The sequence below is a fragment of the Oncorhynchus gorbuscha genome, linkage group LG02, assembly GCF_021184085.1.
Source record: "Oncorhynchus gorbuscha isolate QuinsamMale2020 ecotype Even-year linkage group LG02, OgorEven_v1.0, whole genome shotgun sequence".
Classification (NCBI taxonomy): Eukaryota; Metazoa; Chordata; class Actinopteri; order Salmoniformes; family Salmonidae; genus Oncorhynchus; species Oncorhynchus gorbuscha.
In genome coordinates this window covers 46979925-47001119 of record NC_060174.1, presented here as the reverse complement: position 1 = coordinate 47001119, position 21195 = coordinate 46979925, and the positions used below count along the sequence as shown (strand labels likewise).

General features: G+C 42.7%; 1 protein-coding gene across 2 annotated transcripts in view; it reads right to left on the bottom strand.

Moving 5' to 3' along the window:
• LOC124003232 (engulfment and cell motility protein 3-like) overlaps positions 1-20304 on the bottom strand; it is a 33062-nt gene extending 12758 nt beyond the window's left edge. Inside the window, exons 1-15 of one of the 2 annotated variants that reach the window (XM_046311333.1) lie at positions 20246-20304; positions 19999-20070; positions 16961-17064; positions 7545-7585; positions 7354-7426; positions 5714-5764; positions 5398-5567; positions 4467-4566; positions 3110-3261; positions 2821-2899; positions 2463-2513; positions 2139-2261; positions 1786-1908; positions 1348-1452; positions 1089-1197 (exon numbers count right to left, since the gene is read on the bottom strand). In XM_046311333.1, the coding sequence (XP_046167289.1) occupies positions 1089-1197; positions 1348-1452; positions 1786-1908; positions 2139-2261; positions 2463-2513; positions 2821-2899; positions 3110-3261; positions 4467-4566; positions 5398-5567; positions 5714-5764; positions 7354-7426; positions 7545-7585; positions 16961-17038 (1255 nt within the window). In that variant the 5' untranslated portion in view covers positions 17039-17064; positions 19999-20070; positions 20246-20304. The other variant, XM_046311325.1, reaches the window with a different exon arrangement.
• Positions 20305-21195: the final 891 nt, after the last annotated feature.

The following is a 21195-nucleotide window of genomic DNA, read 5'->3' as shown; positions in this document are numbered from 1 at the left end:
CAGACCAGCGAGACACCTCCCCCTGACCTACATCCAGACCAGCGAGACACCTCCCCCTGACCTACATCCAGACCAACGAGACACCTCCCCCTGACCTACATCCAGACCAGCGAGACACCTCCCCCCTGACCTACATCCAGACCAACGAGACACCTCCCCCCTGACCTACATCCAGACCACAGATCAGAACGATACTCAATCATGAGGCATCAAAGCTAAAGGAACTGAATAATATAAAGAAATGCTATAAATGGAATGAAAGTAGTGTGGGAACCTATCAAAAAACAATTAGGCATCAACAAATTCAATCCCTTTTAGACAACTTCCTGGACAAAAAGTTTCACTATAATGGTGAAGGTGTAAACTTGGCAGTAGAAAACCTAAACAGTCTATTTGACCACTCAGCTTCCCTATCAAATCTAAACATTTCAAACAGAAAACTGAAGAAAATTAACAACAATGACAAATGGTTTGATGAAGAATGCAAAAACCTAAGAAAGAAATTGAGAAACCTATCCAACCAAAAACATAGAAACCCACAAAACCTGAGTCTACGCCTTCACTATGGTGAATCACTAAAACAATACAGAAATACACTACGTAAAAAGATGGAACAGCACGTCAGAAATCAGCTCAATGTAATTGAAGAATCCATAGACTAACCACTTCTGGGAAAATTGGAAGACACTAAACAGACAACACGAATAGTTATCTATCCAAAACGGAGACGTATGGGTAAACCACTTCTCCATTCTTTTTAGCCTTATAACAGAGAACAAACAGCAAAAACTAAAACTATTAAAGACTACCAGAACCCACTGTATTCTCCAATTACATTGAATGAACTACAGGACAAAATACAGGCCTGTGGTGTAGATGATCCTCAATGAAATAACAAAATATACAGACCACAACTTCCAATTGGCTATACTTAAACTCCTTAACGTCATCCTTAGCTCTGGCATCTTCCCCAATATTTAGAACCAAGGACTGATCGCCCCAATCCACAAAAGTGGAGACAAATTTGACCCCAATAACTACAGTGGGATATGCGTCAACACCACATGTACTAGCTCAGGTTGACTTACGGGGCTCTCCGATGCTTAGGATCTCACACAGGATGAGAGTCAGCTGGATACTGCTACGGGCGAATGGACACTCGTGCTTATCCTCCCTACTGCTGTTCTCCAGAACAAACTAAGAGACAGAAACAGAGAAGGGAGAGAAAGTGTCATGAAGATGACCTACCTACCTAACCTGCACCCTAACAAAAGACCCATGTTAGTCCCTTTAACTCCCTCCCACACCCTCCATTCCCTTGATTTCTCTTCCCCTCCCTATTTTCACCCTGCTGTAGGCATCGGGGTAGCGGGAGGCAAAGTGGGCCATGGTGTCTAGGGCCAGCAGGCCTGGAGGGGCCCGGAGCAAGTCCTGACCTGGGTTACTGTTGTTCTGGAGAGAGAGAGAGAGGACAGAACAGGGATAAGAACACACACGGTGTATGGTGGGAGACAATGAAGAACGGTATAGATAAGAATAAGACTCGGACAAGTTTAGCAACTGTGAATGATTAATAGTAAGTGATAAGAGTGGAATCACAAAGTCTGATAGCGGGGCAATTATATCAACCAGCAACGGTTGGTATAGATGAGAATACGACTCAGTTGAAAGCGACAGCTTATTGTTGACAGTAAGTGATAGACGAGGTGAGTGAAGAGACACAGAGGCCCAGTGAGTGGGACCGAATGAGGTGGTGGTAAGTGGAATCTCATGGAGTAGACTCACAGAGAAGCCCAGCTTCTTGAACTCCTTGGCGCAGAGAGAGCGTCGTCGCTCATGACTCAAGCTGTTCTCACTCTCCGTCTCAAAGGCCGCCTGCCGCAGGCCATGTAGAATCTCCCTCTGGTCCTGGAGGAGGAAGGGGGAGGACAAGGATGGGGTCGATAACAGTAGAGGGAGACAAAGAGGTAATGAGAAGGAGTATATATATATATATATATAAAAATAATATAAAAATAACTAACTAAGTGGATTTCAAGGATACTGATTCAGCACTTCTCATTAAACTCCTCTCTCCTGGAGTGGGTTAGAGACAGTTGTTTGCTGTGGTTGGTGGGGGGGGGGGTCATCTAACTCACCTGGTTGTAGGAGTCCAGGGGCATCCTCATGCGAGACTCCAGGTGGTTCAAAGTGAGAGACTGGAGGACGTACAGGTAATGGGCCATCTCATCCCCCACGGAGGCAGAACTATGGATGATGTTCTGTGGGTCACAACAAACCACGAGGAACAGGGTCAAAACAGAGCGGTATTTACTATGGATAAAATGACTGAAAGGAGGCAAAAAATAATAATAATTCTGCTATAACGACAATTGTATTTCCTCCAATTTGATATTCGAAAGGGAGCAATGACAGTCAGGTATCATTGCACTTCAATCTAGGAACATTCAAAATGGCTTTACCTTATAGATATACTGTCGAAGATGTTTCTTCCCTAGGAAGACAAACAGCTCCTGAAAAGCAGTAGTGTATGTTATTAATAACTGACAGTACTAGTGGTAATTATGAAATGCAGTTACACTACTTTCCCCACAAGGAGGCAGTAAAAGCTACTCGTTCACAAAACAGGTCAGGGGGAGGGACACAGCGGGTCCTTTGCCCCAGCTGCAGTGACATAATGGTCACATAAATCAGTCTAAAACCCTTTGTTTTGAACAGACTCACTCAGCCTGGTTAAACGGATTAAAGTGACTTGCACCTCACTCTGGAAACCAGGGCAGGCAATGGGGAAAGAAAAGAGAGAGAGATACCATGTTGTACCTGTCTGTCTGCATGTCCAGCTGTCTGTAGCAGAGCCATGAGGAGGGCCATGGCTTTGGTTTGAATCTGCTGGTTTGTCCTGGAATAAAGATAGTATGGGTGGGCGTATGAGTGTTGTTTCGACGATGAGTAGACTTCAGTCACTGGGCAAGCTTAAAATTGCATGTTTCAGAGTTAGATTTAACTGTAAAATGATTTGGAGATGGGGTCTCTATGTTTGTAAGCATTTACAGGAGGAACTGCGCGTCGTTCGTTGCCACCATGCTACCCATGGACAACACACACTTACACCTGCAGTTGTGAGAGCAGTCTCTCTAGAGTGACTTCCTGCTTGACCTGCTGGAAGAGGCTGCTGCTGCTCAGCACCATGCTCTCCAGGATGGCCAGGGACACCTGCTGGATGGATGCATCCAGCACCGTGGCATTGACGAAGCTGGCAATCTGAAAGGTACGATGAGTCAGACACCGGGTGAGATAGATACAGGAGGAGTAGCGTGGGAAAGAAATGGGATAACATGGGAATGGAATCGGTTGAAACTATGCATGATGACTAGTGGTCACCAGAGCTCCTACAGACATTTCTTCATGGTCAAAGATTACACACATGAATATTATGGGTCCAGTTGTCCAGACACAGATTAAGTCTAGTCCTGGCTTTAAATATCACTCTCAGATTATATCTGAAAGACCCTTTTAGTCCAGTACTGGGCTTAATCTATGTATTGGAAACCGAACCTAAATGTATTGTCTAATTCCTTACACATACATACAGTGGGGCAAAAAAGTATTTAGTCAGCCACCAATTGTGCAAATTCTCCCACTTAAAAAGATGAGGCCTGTAATTTTCATCATAGGTACACTTCAACTATGACAGACAGAATGAGAAAACAAAATCCAGAAAATCACATTGTAGGATTTTTAATGAATTTATTTGCAAATTCTGGTGGAAAATAAGTATTTGGTCAATAACAAACGTTTATCTCAATACTTTGTTATATAGCCTTTGTTGGCAATGACAGAGGTCAAACGTTTTCTTTAAGTCTTCACAAGGTTTTCACACACTGTTGCTGGCATTTTGGCCCATTCCTCCATGCAGATATCCTCTAGAGCAGTGATGTTTTGGGGCTGTTGCTGGGCAACACTGACTTTCAACTCCCTCTAAAGATTTTCTATGGGGTTGAGATCTGGAGACTGGCTAGGCCACTCCAGGACCTTGAAATGCTTCTTACGAAGCCAATCCTACATTGCCCGGGCAGTGTGTTTGGGATCATTGTCATGCTGAAAGACCCATCCACGTTTAATCTTCAATGCCCTTACAGCTGTAATCGCAGCAAAAGGTGGCGCTACAAAGTATTAACTTAAGGGGGCTGAATAATTTTGCACGCCCAATTTTTCAGTGTTTGATTTGTTAAAAAAGTTTGAAATATCCAATAAATGTCATTCCACTTCATGATTGTGTCCCACTTGTTGTTGATTCTTCACAAAAAAAAATACAGTTTTACATCTTTATGTTTGAAGCCTGAAATGTGGCAAAAGGTCGCAAAGTTCAAGGGGGCCGAATACTTTCGCAAGGCACTGTATGTATATATATGTATATATATTAGTCCTCCACTTCGTCTATAGGCGCCAATAGTTGAGGAACCTACCTTCTTGATGAAGACCGCAGAGACGTTCTCCCATGATACAATCCCATGATCCATCAGCTCCATGAAGCCTGTCAGTGTGTGGGCCATGATCAGAGGGGCCCTTACAAACAAAACACAGAACAGACACACACACACACACACACAAAACTCTTAGACCAGAACATTAGAACATCATTGAATACAACCTTGACATAGAAAACCATAGACAACACTGAGCATTTACACTGATTGGGTTCCAGGTACAGATAAGAAGACTAAACCAGACTAAACCGTCCCAGGCTGATACGTTTCCCCCATGTTTGGTACGAAGGTAGGCCATCATTGTAAATAAGAATTTGTTCTTAACAGACTTCCCTAGTTAAATAAAAAGATTAACAGAATGTGTTTCAAGTGGTATAATTGATTCGTGGGAAAGTGTGTTTTCTAAACAAGGCATGATGGTACATCGTCAAAAGCATGTCATCTGGCTCATATCCATGGCATCCCATTGGGTCTCTGATAAACATCTTAACCCCATCACTAGCTATGCAACACAAAGCTGAATATTCTTCAGAGCCAATTCTCCATACCAACTTGATGTCCTTTTTTGACTCACATAATGCAATTAAAGAAACCAATTACAGCTTCCTTGAATTCCTCCATAGTAACTATGCTAACAGTGTGAGGAAAAGGCCAGACTCAGCCCATACTTCACCCAGGAATGTGTTCCCACATGTGAGGAAATCACCTCATATCTCTTCACCAGCAACTATCAAAGCACAGCAAATATATGCACTTCCCCCCATCCACTATAGAAGGTTAGTTGGAGAGAGAGTGAAGGATTGTAGTGATATATGTTATTGGGGAAAATAAGACAAACTGAGACAAAGACTCAAAGAAACATTGAGACGCATTGACATATATATAGAGAGACATCGAGAAGGGAACTGACTCGTGAGCGTCCTCTACGATCTTCACCAGCAGAGAGTGGCCATTACGGCTGATAAACTCCTGAGCAAACGTGACATCAGTAGAGACGCAGGCCAGCTGCTTCAGCGAATCACAGCGCACGTCTGAGTCGGAGCTCTGGATGCCCTTGTAGAGGTCCTCGGCACAACGGCCCTACAACACGCACACCATAAAACCCCAGACAAAAGGATGGACGAAGTAGTTACACTGATAATGCAATTGTAATAGGCCTACAGAGCGTGCAGACACACACAGCCATGAGGGGATTATCTCTGTCAGGCTCTTGTTTGCAGACTCACCGGTGCCTTGGTCAGACGGAGAATGCAGCCATTCTTTATGTCCAGACGGTTCTAGAAGACAACGACACACAGTCATACAGGCAATAAAAGACCGACTTAGAAATGGCTTAGACTGATTACTGTTTTCAAACTGTACTAAGGGACATAATTATAAAGTGAGAGAGGGCGAGCGAGAGATAGGAGAGAGAGAGAGAGAGGAGAAAAAAGGGAGAAAAAAAAGAACGAGAGAGAGAGATGGAGTTTATTTAGTTTCAGATGAATAGCCCAGGAAATAGCTCAACATCTCTCCACAGACACCCACAAACGCAAAAATAGACTTGCTTTATAATTTGACACGCTATGACGCCATTGACGCGTGCAGCCCATCTGTTCTCTCATGAACTCCTGTGCGGTCTTATTCCAGTGTGTACACACTGGTTCACGTGCGTAAAAAACACATTTTGTTTGAATTGAGCTTTGGGATCAATATCATGCCAAGTGTATTGTGAACTCACAGCATGCATTTTGTATTTGTGTATCATGTTCTGTACAAATAAGTACCAATCCACAAATGTAAATCACCAATCCACAAACAAACACCTTTTGATTAGTATTTGTAAATCAATAAATTGCATTCGGATATTTTTATAACTGAAAATACGCAGGTCATTTCCAAGGGCCTCAAGTTAAATGACTGCCATAAAGACAAAAAGTTATCACGTGTAGAAAGCGAGTTGTAGTCGTCGTTTCCCTTGCTCTGCAAGGGCCGTGGCTTTTGTGGAGCGATGGGCAACGATGCTTTGAGGGTGACTGTTGTCGATGTGTGCACAGGGTCCCTGGATCAAGCCCAGACTGAGGCGAGGAGAGTGACAGAAGCAATACCATTACAAAGTCTGTGCCCATATCCTACACCTCACCTCTACCTTTTGCATGCCTCTTCTGGGGAAACGGATAGAGGCCTCAGGAGTACTTATGTCTCCATAATGCTCATCGTCTGTGCAACATAAGACAGCGGATGGATTATAATCCCTTACAATGTATGACATATCCTTCACATTTAGTGGTGCTATCATACTGGCCAGCTAATTCAACTAGTTGGGTGATTAAAGGGTGTTGCAAATATAGAGTCCTCTAGGGCTTCGATTATTTACGTTGGACGTACTATGGATACACATATGGTTACCATACTATCATTTATAGAAACTGCTTTCTATGGGTACAAAACTGTTTTATACAAATAACTTTCTACACGTGACAACTTTTTGTATTTCTCTTGTCATCAAATCCCTGACAAGTCAGGTGACCTAAGCGCTTCCAAATATGGAGTTGCAGGTTTGCCATATCTGTCATGTTTGCGCATATCTCTCCTATGTGCACATCGTTATGGCAGGCATTTTACTTTAGGCCCTTGGAAATTACCTGCGTTGCCCCTGGTCGAGGGGTGTGTTTGACCTCTCCAAAGGTCACCAGCATAGTTTAGCTCCAACAGCCACCCACACCCAGGTCACTGGCGTTGATGACATTTCAGACATCACTGGCATGACAGTGACATCTTCTACTATCAAGTTATAGTACGGAAGCTACACACTGAACAGCCAGAGAGACCGGTTTGTTCACAGACAGCCTCCGTGATCACAGTAAAGAAAGATCGATCAACTCACAGATTCAGTGATGTAGGTCTGAACACCGTCGGCATACTGGAGGGCGTAGTTATCAGGGCCCGGAAGATTCCACCTTAAAACAGTCATCATAGCCACTGTAACTACTGCAATAGGACAAAGTAGTTGCTTGAACTCCACAAGAACAGCATTAGACCAAATAGAAGGCGCTTTTTAAACATGAACACACTTACCCGTCACAAACCTCCTTAATTACGGCAGAAAGGGGCTTTTTCTGTCAGAAGACAAGCACAGGTGTGATCAATGAGTAGCTGGAAGTAGGAAGTGATTTAGATATCATGCCTTCATTTTGTAAACCACGGTGGAACTATAGTACACCAGTCCCATGACCCGAGCCTGCTGATCCTAGATAAACTCAAAGCTTTTACTTCCTCTATGCGGCTGACGAATGTATTTGAGGCAGCATGGAAATTCAGTGCATTGAATAAATAAGAGGCAAACTCCTCCAAAGTCTACACATCAATTGCCCTGTAATTTGTGGTATACATGGTGGTCAACCAATCAAATGTTTTGGTGTACTGTGGTAGACCTATCGCTGCTCTGTAATTAGTGATCTGTAGGGGGTCAACCAATCAGAGGTTTTTGGTGAGGTCTGGTAGTCCAATAGGAGTGATTGAAGGGCTTGCGGTTAGTTATTTTCTCCCATGAAATGTCTACAGAACCAGTCTGTTCACAAATCCTGGACATTACATTACAAAGTTAAGGGTCACTCTTTAACTCCAAGAACATTCTGTGGTACTGTTGAAGTACTAAACATCTTAATATCAAGTGTTAAGTACAGTACCAGTCAAAAGTTTGGACACACCTACTCTTTCAAGGGGTTTCCTTTATTTGTACTATTTTCTACATTGTAGAATAATAGTGAAGACATCAAAACTATGAAATAACACATATGGAATCATGTAGTAATAAAAAAAACAGTTAAACAAATCCAACTACTTAAATATTTGAGATTCTTCAGTTGCCTTGATGACGGCTTTGCACACTTGGCATTCTCTCAACCAGCTTCATGAGCTAGTCACCTGGATTTTTAAAAATTGTATCTTTATTTAACTAGGCAAGTCAATTAAGAACAAATTCTTATTTTCAATGACGGCCTTCCGGTTACTAGTCCAACGCTCTAACCACTAGGCCACCCTGCCGACCCTGCATTTCAATTAACAGGTGTGCATTGTTAAAAGGTTCATTTGTGGAATTTCTTTCTTTCTTAATGCCTTTGTACCAATCAGTTGTGTTGTGACAAGGTAGGGGTGGGATACAGAAGATAGCGCTATTTAGTAAGAGACCAAGTCCATATTATGGCAAGAACAGCTCAAATAAGCAAGGAGAAATGGCAGTCCATTATTACTTTAAGGCATGAAGGTCAGTCAATCTGGAAAATTATAAGAACTTTGAATATTTCTTCAAGTGCAGTCCCAAAAACCATCAAGCGCTACAATGAAACCAGCTCACAAAACGACCGTCACAGGAAAGGAAGACCCAAAGTTACCTCTGCTGCAGAGGTTAACAGAGGATACGTTCATTAAGAGTTACCAGCCTCAGAAATTGAACCGCTGTGTCTCTGAGACACAGCGTAAGTGAACGGATGATCTCCGCATGTGTGGTTCCCACCGTGAAGCTTGGAGGAAGAGGTGTGATGGAGTGGGGGTGCTTTGCTGGTGACACTGTCGTGATTTATTAAGAATCATGACACTTAACCAGCCTGGCTACCACAGTGATACGCCATCCCATATGGTGTGCGCTTAGTGGGACAATCATTTGTTTTTCCAACAGGACAATGACCCAAAACACACCTCCAGGTTGTGTAAGGGCTATTTGACCAAGGAGGAGAGTGATGGAGTGCTGCATCAAATGATCTGGCCTCCACAATCACCCAACCGCAACCCAATTGAGATGGTTTGGGATGAGTTGGATCGGAGAGTAAAGGAAAAGCAGCCAACAAGTGCTCAGCATTTGTGGGTACTCCTTCAAAACTGTCAGAAAAGCATTTCTCATGAAGCTGGTTGAGAGAATGCTAAGAGTGTGCAAAGCTGTCATCAAAGCAAAAAGGGTGACCACTTTTTTTGTGCCATTTTTCCTTCCCAATTTGTTGTATCCAAGTGGTAGTTACAGCCTTGTCCCATCGCTGCAACTCCCGTACGGACTCGATAGAGGCAAAGGTCGAGAGCCGTGCGTCCTCTGAAACACAACCCCGCCAAGCTGCACTGCTCTTTGACACACTGCTCGCTTAACCGGGAAACCAGCCACACCAATGTGTCGGAGGAAACACCGTATACCTGGCGACCGTGTCAGCGTGCATGTGCCCGGGCCCACCACAGGGAAGTCAGTTAAGAACAAATTCTTATTTACAAAGACGGCCTTCCAAAAGCCAAAAGGCCTCCTGCGGGGACAGAGGCTAGGATTAAAAATATTAAGAAATATAGGACGATACAAACATCATGACAACACTACATAAAAAGAGACCTAAGACAACATCGCAAGACACCAACAAATCACAACAGAGCATGGTAGCAACACAAAACAATGTACAAACATTATTTCATTCTGGTTTTGTTTCTGTGAACTCGATGTGCAGTTTCTGTAGAGATAAATCAGATCAAGGCTGAACTGTGCGATGTAGTTGGGAGTTGTAGTTTTCCAACAGGCCAATATTCTACACTGTGCTAAACTGAAGTGGTGATTAACTACAATGACCATAATCCACTGTGGGCCCACGTAAAACTTGTCCTGTCTGTGCGGAGACTGAGAGGGATCAAAAGCAGGTGCTTCACAAGCCTGAAAAGACGTGATCTAAGCGGTCATAAAAGTATGCCTTATCTACCTTGAAGAACAAATAAAATAGTGATAGACAGCATGGGCAGCAGTTCTATAGAGAAGTAACTTGGAATTAAATAAAGTCATCAAATATTTTATTAAAGTAAAGCAATATGAAATAGTAAATAAATGGTTAAGTGATACGCAGTAATGGGCAGTCAATACCATCATGGAACGTTTATTAATTGTTTTATTCAGTGTTGTTACAGCATTCAATCCATGATAACAATGACTGAGATTATCTTGAGGGAAGATCAAGGCGGAACTACATTATTGTGGACAGAATTGCAAAATCTCCACGAGACCTGGACGGGGTCTGAGGATAAAGTGAAGGAAATTATCTCTAAGAAATGTAAGACAAACCACAGGAAGATTGAGGTGTTGTGCGCCTACAGGATCGGGAAACCCTCCGCCGGCCCAGGTGACAGGCCCAGGCCGATAGTGGCCAAGTTCAAAGACAAGGTAGCTGTTCTGGAAAAGAGACAAGAATTTGAGAGGAACGTACATCTTCCACAACGAGGACTATCCTGAAGCTGTGCGCCAGAAGAGAAAATAACTTATCCACTATGACAGACACATTGTCCACCCTCCCTACCAACAGCCTGGAAGGGATGCCAGAGCCAAGCCTATGGGTTTGTAGCTTCAACCCCACAGCAAACACACACACTTACACAAACAGTTTATGGACTGCTTAATGTTTTTCTCTTGCTTTATTTGGTCTTTTACATATTAATGTCAATCTCTGAGAAGTACCCAGGAAAGGCCTGAAAACAGCCCATATTATTAATATATGTAGCCTTAGAAATAAGGTTAATGAAATCAATAACTCGCTAACATTCTTATATTAGCCATTTCTGAGACTCCCTTAGATAATTCATTTGATGATACTGCAGTAGCAATACAAGGATAACATCTATAGATGAGACAGCAATGCTTATGGGGGAAGTAAAAGTATTCACACGCTTTACTAAGTACTTTGTTGAAGCACCTTTGGCAACGAGTCTTCTTGGGTATAACGCTACAAGCTTTCCACACATGTATTTGGCTGTGTGCTTAAGGTTGTTGTCCTGTTGGAAAGTGAACCTTCGCCCCCCTCTGAGATCCTGAGCACTCTCTGCACTTTGATCTGTTTCTCTTTCCTTCGATCCTGACTAGACTCCCAGTCCCTGTTGCTGAAAAACATTCCCATAGCATGATGCTGCCACCATGCTTCACCGTAGGGATGGTGACAGGTTTCCTCCAGACGTGACGCTTGGCATTCAGGTCAAAGAGGCATTCAGGCCATCTTAGTTTCATCAGACCAGAGAATCTTGTTTCTTATGGTCAGAGTTCTTTAGGTACCATTGTGCAAACTCCAAGCGGGTTGTCATGTGCATTTTACTGAGGAGTGGCTTCCGCCTGGCCACTCTACCATAAAGGCATGACTGGTGGAATGCTGCAGAGATGGGAGAATCTTCCAGAAGAACAACTATCTCCACAGAGGAACTCTGGAGCTCTGTCAGTCAAACCGATTGCTTAGTTTGGCCAGGCGGCCAGGTCTAGGAAGAATCTTGGTGGTTCCAAACTTCTTAAATTTAAGAATGATGGAGATCACTGTGTTCTTGGGGACCTTCAATGCTGCAGAAATGTTTTGAAACCCTTCCCCAAATCTGTGCCTCGACACAGTCCTGTCTCAGAGCTCTACGGACAATTTCTTCGATAATATATTTTTTTAAAACAGGTCTGTAGGTGTAGGCAAGACCATAAGCAAATATGGATATGAGTAAATAATTAATTAGGGTGATTTTTCCACAAGTAGACAGGTATTTTCCTTTCCATGGTAGAAAGATGACCTATTTTTGCTAACTTTCTATTCAAATGTATTGTAGTGAGATCATTTATTTATTTCAGGATATGAATACAGAGTATGTCCACATCACCGTCAGACCATTTTATTGGTAAACTACCTGGTAATATAAAAGTTAGGGTTAGTATAGCCTTGTATAACCACCATTGAGCTGTAGGCTTAAGAGCGCATCGTGTTTATTCTTTAATACCGTAACTTACTTAGGCCTATATTTCAATACTTATATAGGCTACCGTTGTCACACCCGGATCTTTTTCACCTGTCCTTGTTATCGTCGTCACCCCCTCCAGGTGTTACTTGTTTTCCCCAGTGTATTTATCCCTGTGTTCCCTGTCTCTCTGTGCCAGTTCGTCTTGTATGTTTCAAATCAACCAGCGTTTTTTTCTTGTCCTCCCGGGTTTTGACCCTTGCCTGTTTCTGGACTCTGTACCCACCCGTCTGACCATTCTGCCTGCCTTGACCTCAAGCCTGTCTGCCACTCTGTACCTCCTGGACTTGGAACTGGTTGACCTTTTGGTCACGGACAGGCACTCGCTTGCCTACTCCTTTTTGGATTATTAAACATCTTAGACTCCAACCATCTGCATCTGGGTCTCGCCTTGTGTCATGATAACTGTATCAATCAATCATTCATTCGTTCATGCCATTACACAGCATATGGGTCATGCATGATGTCAAATGCGATCAAGCATACTAGTTTTAAAATCAAATAAAAGTGAATCTTGGAAAATGTGTGTAAACAATAAATAAAGCGTTCACAAATGTGACTGTTTAATGTTTGCTGTAAAAAAGGCTTTACAAAAAAAACACGTTTACAACAGACTCGCTGGTACGCTTCTAATGTTTTTAAGTGTTGTTTACATTGTTCAAATGGTCAGAAAAATGATATTGTAATCTAACAGCATAATATGCCGTGTTTGCTCCTTACCTTCTTTTTCTTGATCTCCAGTATTTTCCACAACTAGTCACATTTATTCCACAAGTCTGACTTCCCCTTTACCTCCTGAGCAACCAGTAAACATTCCCCCGTTTCGAGTTTATTTGTCACGTCCTCTGCATCCATTTTGCTGCCATGTGTTCGGAGTTTGTTATAACCAATTTATTGATGTGATTATGATACGCTATAAGTCAGGCCCAATTGGTCACGTGCATGCGATGCATACATGTGTCACGTAAAGAAAGCAAGGGTTGAGAGAATGTTTGTTATATCTGGAGTACTTCTCCTGTCCTATTCGGTGTCCTATTTAAATATTTAAATATTCTCTCTCTCTCTCTCTCTCGACCTCTCTCTCTCAACCTCTCTCGACCTGAGCGCTAGGACCATAACTCAGGACTACCTGACATGATGACTCCTTGCTGTCCACCTGACCGTGCTGCTGCTCCAGTTTCAACTGTTCTGCCTTATTATTATTCGACCATGCTGGTCATTTATGAACATTTGAACATCTTGGCCATGTTCTGTTATAATCTCCACCCGGCACAGCCAGAAGAGGACTGGCCACCCCACATAGCCTGGTTCCTCTCTAGGTTTTGGCCTTTCTAGGGAGTTTTTCCTAGCCACCGTGCTTCTACACCTGCATTGCTTGCTGTTTCTGTACAGCACTTTGAGATATCAGCTGATGTACGAAGGGCTATATAAATACATTTGATTTGAGTAACAGAACTTCTCAGTCAGAAATGGCTGTAATTATGTTGCAGCTTCAGCAACACGGACAGCGCGATAAACACTTGATGCACTGTGGTGGTTGCTGCGTGGTGGTCGCTGTTTACAGAGAGATTATTTCACTTATAACTTACTCTATCACAATTCCAGTGGGTCAGAAGTTTACATACACTAAGTTGATGGTGCCTTTAAACAGCTTGGAAAATTCCATAAAATAATGTGGCTTTAGAAGCTTCTGATAGGCTAATTAACATCATTTGAGTCGATTAGAGGTGTACCTGTGGATGTATTTCAAGGCCTACCTTCAAACTCAGTGCCTCTTTGCTTGACATCATGAGAAAATCAAAAGAAATCAGCAAAGACCTCAGATAAAAAATTGAAGACCTCCACAAGTCTGGTTCATCCTTTGGAGCAATTTCCAAATGCCTGAAGGTACCACGTTCATCTGTACAAACAATAGTACGCAAGTATCAACACCATGGGACCACAGAGCCGTCATACCGCTCAGGAAGAAGACACGTTCTGTCTCCTAGAGATGAGCATACTTTGGTGCGAAAAGTGCAAATCAATCCCAGAACAACAGCAAAGGACCTTGTAAAGATACTTCTCTACCTGTTTCCTCCAGTATCTATATCCACAGAAAAACTAGTTCTATATTGACATAAACTGAAAGGCAGGAAGAAGCCACTGCTCCAAAACCGCCATAAAAAAGACAGACTACGGTTTGCAACTGCACATGGGGACAAAGATCATACTTTTTGGAGAAATGTCTGATGAAACAAATATTTAACTTTTTGGCCATAATGACCATTGTTATGTTTGGAGGAAAAACGGGGAGACTTGCAATCCGAAGATCACCATCCCAACCGTGAAGCACGGGGGTGGCAGCATCATATTGTGGGGGTGCTTTGCTGCAGGAGCGACTGGTGCACTTCACAAAATAGATGGCATCATGAAGCAGGACAATTATGTGGATATATTGAAGCAACATCAAGAAATCAGTCAGGAAGTTAAAGCTTGGTCGCAAATGGGTCTTCCAAATGGACAATGACCACAAGCATACTTCCAAAGTTGTGGCAAAATGGCTTAAGGACAACAACGTCAAGGTATTGGAGTGGCCATCACAAAGCCCTAATCTCAATCCCATAGAAAATGTGTGGGCAGAACTGAAAAAGCATGTGCAAGTAAGGAGGCCTACAAACCTGACTCCGTTAAACCAGCTCTGTCAGGAGGAATGGGCCAAAATTCACCCAACATATTGTGGGAAGCTTGTGGAAGGCTACCAGAAACTTCTGGCCCAAGTTAAAGAATATAAAGGCAACGCTACCAAATACTAATTGAGCGTATGTAAACTTCTGACCCGCTGGGAATGTGATGAAAGAAATAAAAGCTGAAATAAATCACTCTACTATTATTCTGCCATTTCACATTCTTAAAATAAAGTGGTGATCCTAACTGACCTAAGACAAGACATTTTTACTAAGATTAAATGTCAGGAATTGTGAAAAACTGACTTTAAATGTATTTGGTTAAGGTGTATGTAAACTTCAGACTTCAACTGTAGTGGATTTGATTAAAATACATAGGATGTGTCTGTCTATGGAAAAATACACGTTTAAACAATCAATTGGTCGAAAGAACAGACAACTCTCGGTTTACCAAGGTTTTTTTCCGTCGGGGACAGCCCTAAAAGAAATGCTCTGCCTATATGACACCACACTCCAAAGGTTCTTTCCTTGATTATTGTCCAGTCATGTGGTCAAGTTCTTCAAAGAAAGACCCGGCATCTGGCCCAGAACAGAGCAGCACATCTTGCTCTTCATTGAAATCAGAGGGCTAATATAAATACTATGCATGCCAGTCTCTCTTAGCTAAGAGTTGAGGAGAGACTGACTGCATCACGTCTTCTTTGTAGAACATTAATGTGTTGAAAATTCCAAATTGTTTGCATAATCAACTTACACACAGCTCTGACACACACAGTTAGCCCACCAGACATGCCACCAGGGGTCTTTTCACAGTCCCCAAATCCAGAACAAATTCAAGAAAGCATATAGTATTAAATAGATCCATTATTATGGAACTCCCTTCCATCTCATATTGCTCAAATGAACAGCAAAGCTGGTTTCAAAAAACAGACAGAGCAACACCTCACAGCACATCTCTCCCCTATTCGACCTAGATATTTTGTGTGCATGTATTTATATGTAGGCTGTGTGTGACGTTTTTAAATGCTTGTAGTTCTGTCCTCTAGCTCTTCTTGTCTATTAATGTTCTTCATTATGGTAATGTTTCATGTTTTGTGTGGACCCCAGGAAGAGTAGCTGCTGCTTTCGCAAAAGCTCATGGGGATCCTGATAAAATAATAACTAATAATGCATAGTGCATGTTTAAAAAAAAACACTAAATTGAAAACAGCACTAAATCGCTCAGTATTATTTATTGCTGAAAATTGCAAACGTGTAGTGTATTTTGAGTAACTTTAAACGTTGACTTGATGTGCTCTAACAAAAAATGTATCAAAACAAAATATATCAACCCCTGCTAAAATGGATCAACCCCAACATAAATATATCAACCCCAACATAAATATATCAACCCCAACATAAATATATCAACCCCAACATAAATATATCAACCCCAACATAAATATATCAACCCCAACATAAATATATCAACCCCTGCAAAAATGGACATGAATTATTATCCACATAATAGTGAACATGTCCTGTTGCTGCAGGATTATTTTACTGCTGTAGCAAACTGGCTCAAATTAACATTCTACATTCGAAAATACTTTGTGCCAAAACCGCCATGTTTTCTTTACAGAGCGTGTAATGATCTTACCAGAGCTCCGACAACATACTGCATGACATCAACTTCACAGGCACTCGTATCTAGCGAACACCTTTTACTCAGCTAAGGCCCTGGTCTATTAACTGTTTGACATCATAAACAACCATTACATTAGCACCCTACTTTACTATGATAACTTCTCTATTGATAGGGTGGCATGTTTCTATGGCAGCAGCTGCTTCACAACTCTGAACACACTGCATCCATGCTGAGGTGCACTACCCCTTCATAAACCACATTATTAGCCCGCCCATCTCTGTCTTGCTACATAAACCACAGCTCTAATACAACCCACAGGCTGCAGTGCTGATTTCTACTGTAACTTTCCACTCAGGATTTGATAGTTCAGTAGGTTTTTTTTCTCCTTCAACTCTCTGACTCAGGCTCCTCTCCTGTGTGCTAATGCTTACCTGGTCCAGTTGAATGAGCTGAGGGTATGCCCCTGGCATCTGGATGGCAATTTTCACGATATCCTTCTGTTGCGGCATCTTGAAGTGTGTTTATAGGTCTCCTCCTAAGACGGAGACATAATAACCTTTTACTATCAAAGAATTCACACAGTAAAATAGGGGCTTCTGTAGGTTTCTGACCAGACCAGATCAGATCAGATCAGCATGGTCCTCGAGTCATGAGAGCTTCCATTTTCCAAATGAAACTTTATCTTCCTCTTTTACAAGTAGTATGTCTGTATTTTCTTCAGTGTGTACAGAGAACATGGCCCTTTCTGTGTATAGGACTACACACAATTGAAGGCCAGACAGACAGACATGCATCCAGAGGAAAGGAGACAGGCAAACTCTTTTCATGCTCTCCAGCACATATGGAAACACTAAAGTTTGTTAAACAATTTTGCACATGCTTCACCTGATGAAAAGGAAAATGTGTGTGTGTGTGTGTGTGTCTCCCATCCGCAGGAAATGGAAATAACCTACTTACAATGATCACCACCAGTGTTTTGGCTTTGATGGAAACTAACCTGAAACTTTTCTCACTCACTTCATATACTAATACTCTTGAAGCCTTGTGAGAGACAATGATCTCCTGACCCATAACATTCCTATGCAGTAGCCTAGTAGCCTATCCATACAAGGATAGGGTGAGGTGTCGATAGTGTAGGCCAGTGTTTCCCAAACTCGGTCCTGGGGCCCCCCTGGGTGCACATTTGCTTTTTTCCTCTAGCACTACACAGATGATTCAAATAATCAAAGCTTGAAGATGAGTTGGTTATTTGACTCTGCTATGTGGTGCTAGGGCAAAAACCAAACCGTGCACCCGGGGGGGAGGCATGAGAGTTTGGGAAACCCTGGTATAGGCTACATGACAGGCTGGCAGGGAAGTAGGTGTTTGGGTTTCCAAGGATCTCTCCCCTGCCTGTCCCAGCATGCATTGGGCTTGAGACTAAGTGGCTGTAACAAACATTTCACACCCGCTGAAGTTGCTAAACTGTGTACGCGACCAATAAACTGCTGCTACTGCAAGAGACAGAGGATAGAGACAGACAGAGAGAGAGAATGTGTGACCTCAACCTCATCAAATCAAATGTATTTATATAGCCCTCCGTACATCAGCTGATATCTCAAAGTGCTGTACAGAAACCCAGCCTAAAACCCCAAACAGCAAGCAATGCAGGTGTTGAAGCACGTTGGCTAGGAAAAACTAGAAAGGCCAAAGAAAGAAAGAAAAACTAGAAAGGCCAAAACCTATGAAGAAACCTAGAGAGGAACCAGGCTATGAGGGGTGGCCAGTCCTCTTCTGGCTGTGCCAGGTGGAGATAACAAAACATGGCCAAGATGTTCAAATGTTCATAAATGACCAGCATGGTCAAATAATAAATCTGGGACAGGTAGCACGTCCGGTGAACAGGTCAGGATTCCATAGCCGCAGGCAGAACATCGAGCACCTTTGGGATAAATTAGAACACAGACTGTGAGCCAAGCCTAATCACCCAACATCAGTGCCGACCTCACTAATGCTCTTGTGGCTGAATGGAAGCAAGTCCCCGCAGCAATGTTCCAACATCTAGTGGAAAGCCTTCCCAGAAGAATTGGAGGCCATTACAGCAGAAGAGGGGGGACCAACTCCGTATTAATGCCCATGATTTAGGAATGAGATGACCGACGAGCAGGTGTCCACATACTTTTGGCCATGTCGTGTATTACTGCTGTTCACTGTAACAGTGTTAGTGATGATTATAGTGAAGCACATCGTAATAGCGCCCATGACCATATAGGGCTATGCATTAATGTGTACTTTCGGGTATCCCTTCGGTTAGCCTGCAGAACTAACTGTGTCATGCCCCTTGACCCTCCGCCGGTCCCATTAGGGTGGGGAGGGGCGGGCCTTTAGCTTCTTGGAATTCCAACCCTGACAGACCTCCACCTACAACTGCCACCACACACACACACACACACACACACACTTTGAAGTCTGTTGACATCTGCACCACCAGTTGAGAAGGGCTATTACTGCCTGAGACTTTACATTCTGGGTGCTGGGCAAATGGCAGTTGTCTAAACACTAGTGAAAATTGATCCATGGGTCATGAGCCAGTCATTTCCTGGCGTGACTCATTTAAAATGCATATTGAAAGAGTCAAGCTCCCGAGTGGCGCAGCGGTCTAAGGCACTGTATCTCAGTGCTAGAGGTGTCACCGAAGTCCCTAGTTTGAATCCAGGCTGTATCACATCCGGACGTGATTGGGAGTCCCATAGGGTGGCGCACAATTGGCCCAGCGTCGTCAGGGTTTGGCCGGGGCAGGCCGTCGTTGTAAATAAGAATTTGTTCATAATTGACTTGCCTAGTTAAATACATTTTTTAAATTCAACTGGCGGTGCCGATGACAACAGACTTCAAAGTGTGTGTGTGGTGGCAGTTGTAGGTGGAGGTCTGTCAGGGTTGGAATTCCAAGAAGGCCCTCCTCCTCCTCCCCACCCTAATGGGACAGGCGGAGGGTTTTATGAGTGATCCTAGGAAATCAAATCTACATAATGAATAGTTGAATTCATGGTGGGTATTTTGGAAGTAGTTTTCATTGTATGCCAGCATCTGCTGTGAAATGGCTAATGCAGAGAAATGATTTAACATTCCATCTTTGCGAAATGTTTGGTAAGATAATATACTAATTTCTCTGCATTAGCCATTTCACAGCAGATGCTGGCATACAATGAAAACTACTTCCAAAATACCCACCATGAATTAAACTACTCATTATGTAGATTGATTCGATTTCCTAGGATCACCCATAAAAATTAGGGTGACTGATTAACGTTATATTGATAATGTCAACCCGTTTATTCTAGCTCGCTGTAGACACGGATAATGCTGTACTGGGCCCCCGGAGCTATTCGTACCAGGAATACTAAACATATTTGTTCCTTCTCGTTCGCAAAGTTTAGAGAACAATCAAAAGAAAATCTATATTTGAGTTGAACATTTATTTAGTTCTTACCTTTCTGAAAATAGAAGTTAGTGTCCTCGCGAAAGCCCAGAGTTCGAGAATGAAAGCATTTGCAATCCCTCCCTAGAAAGGACGACAATAATACGTGAGATTTATATTTTGAATTTGCGCAATCTTGGAGAAGGCTCCCCTAGGCGGAGAAATGTCTTTAACAAATTTCAAAAAGTAATTGATTATTTAAAGTTCCGGGTTGAGTCGAGTCACACCCGCCCCCCTGTAGGAAGAAGCGTGTACTGACCATAGATCGACCAGCCCCAACTTTTCCGACATAGTGGGTTTACTGTAAACGGATGTGCATTTAAGGGACAATTATTTGAAAAGCCTATAGAGCGCTCAAAAATGAGTACGGACAGGTTCAGAAACAACTAAAGTATTGTGCGATTTTTTTCTCCACATTGAATATTTCCAAAATGCAATTTATTTTTATTGGACTGATGTGAGATAGTTGTCCGGATTGAAAGATACTGTATATGCCATTTCAATTATATAGGCTACTAATCCCTAAATTATATTAATCTGGTTTCTGATAAACATTGCCTGTTAGATTATATTATATTGTGTTTTATAAGGAACAAAAAATATAAACGCAAAATGTAAAGTGTTGGTCCCATGGGTCAGGAGCTGAAATGAAAGAGCCCAGAAATGTTCCATACACACAAAAAGCTTATTTCACTCAAATGTTGTGCATACATTTGTTTAGATCCCTGTTAGTGAGCATTTCTCCTTCGCCGAGATAATCCATCCAACTGACAGGTGTGGCATATCAAGATGATTAAACAGCATGATCATTACACAGGTGCACCTTGTGCCCAGGACAATAAAAAAGTGCAGTTTTGTCCCACAACACAATGCCACAGATGTCTTATGTTTTAAGGGAGTGTACAATTGGCATGCTGACTGCAAGAATGTCCACCAGAGCTGTTGCCAGAGAATTGAATGTTTGGCAGTACGTCCAACTGGTCTCACAACCGCAGACCACGTGTAACCATTGCCAGTCCAGGACCTCCACATCCAGCTTCTTCACCTGCGGGAGTCTGAGACCAGCCCCCTGGACAGCTGATGAAATAAAGCCATTTTGTGGGGGAAAACTAATTCTGATTGGCTGGGTCTGGTTACCCAGTGGGTGGTGCAATGCTAACTGGTTGGAGTGTTGTAAAGTTCAATGATGTGAGAGCAGTTAGATACAGA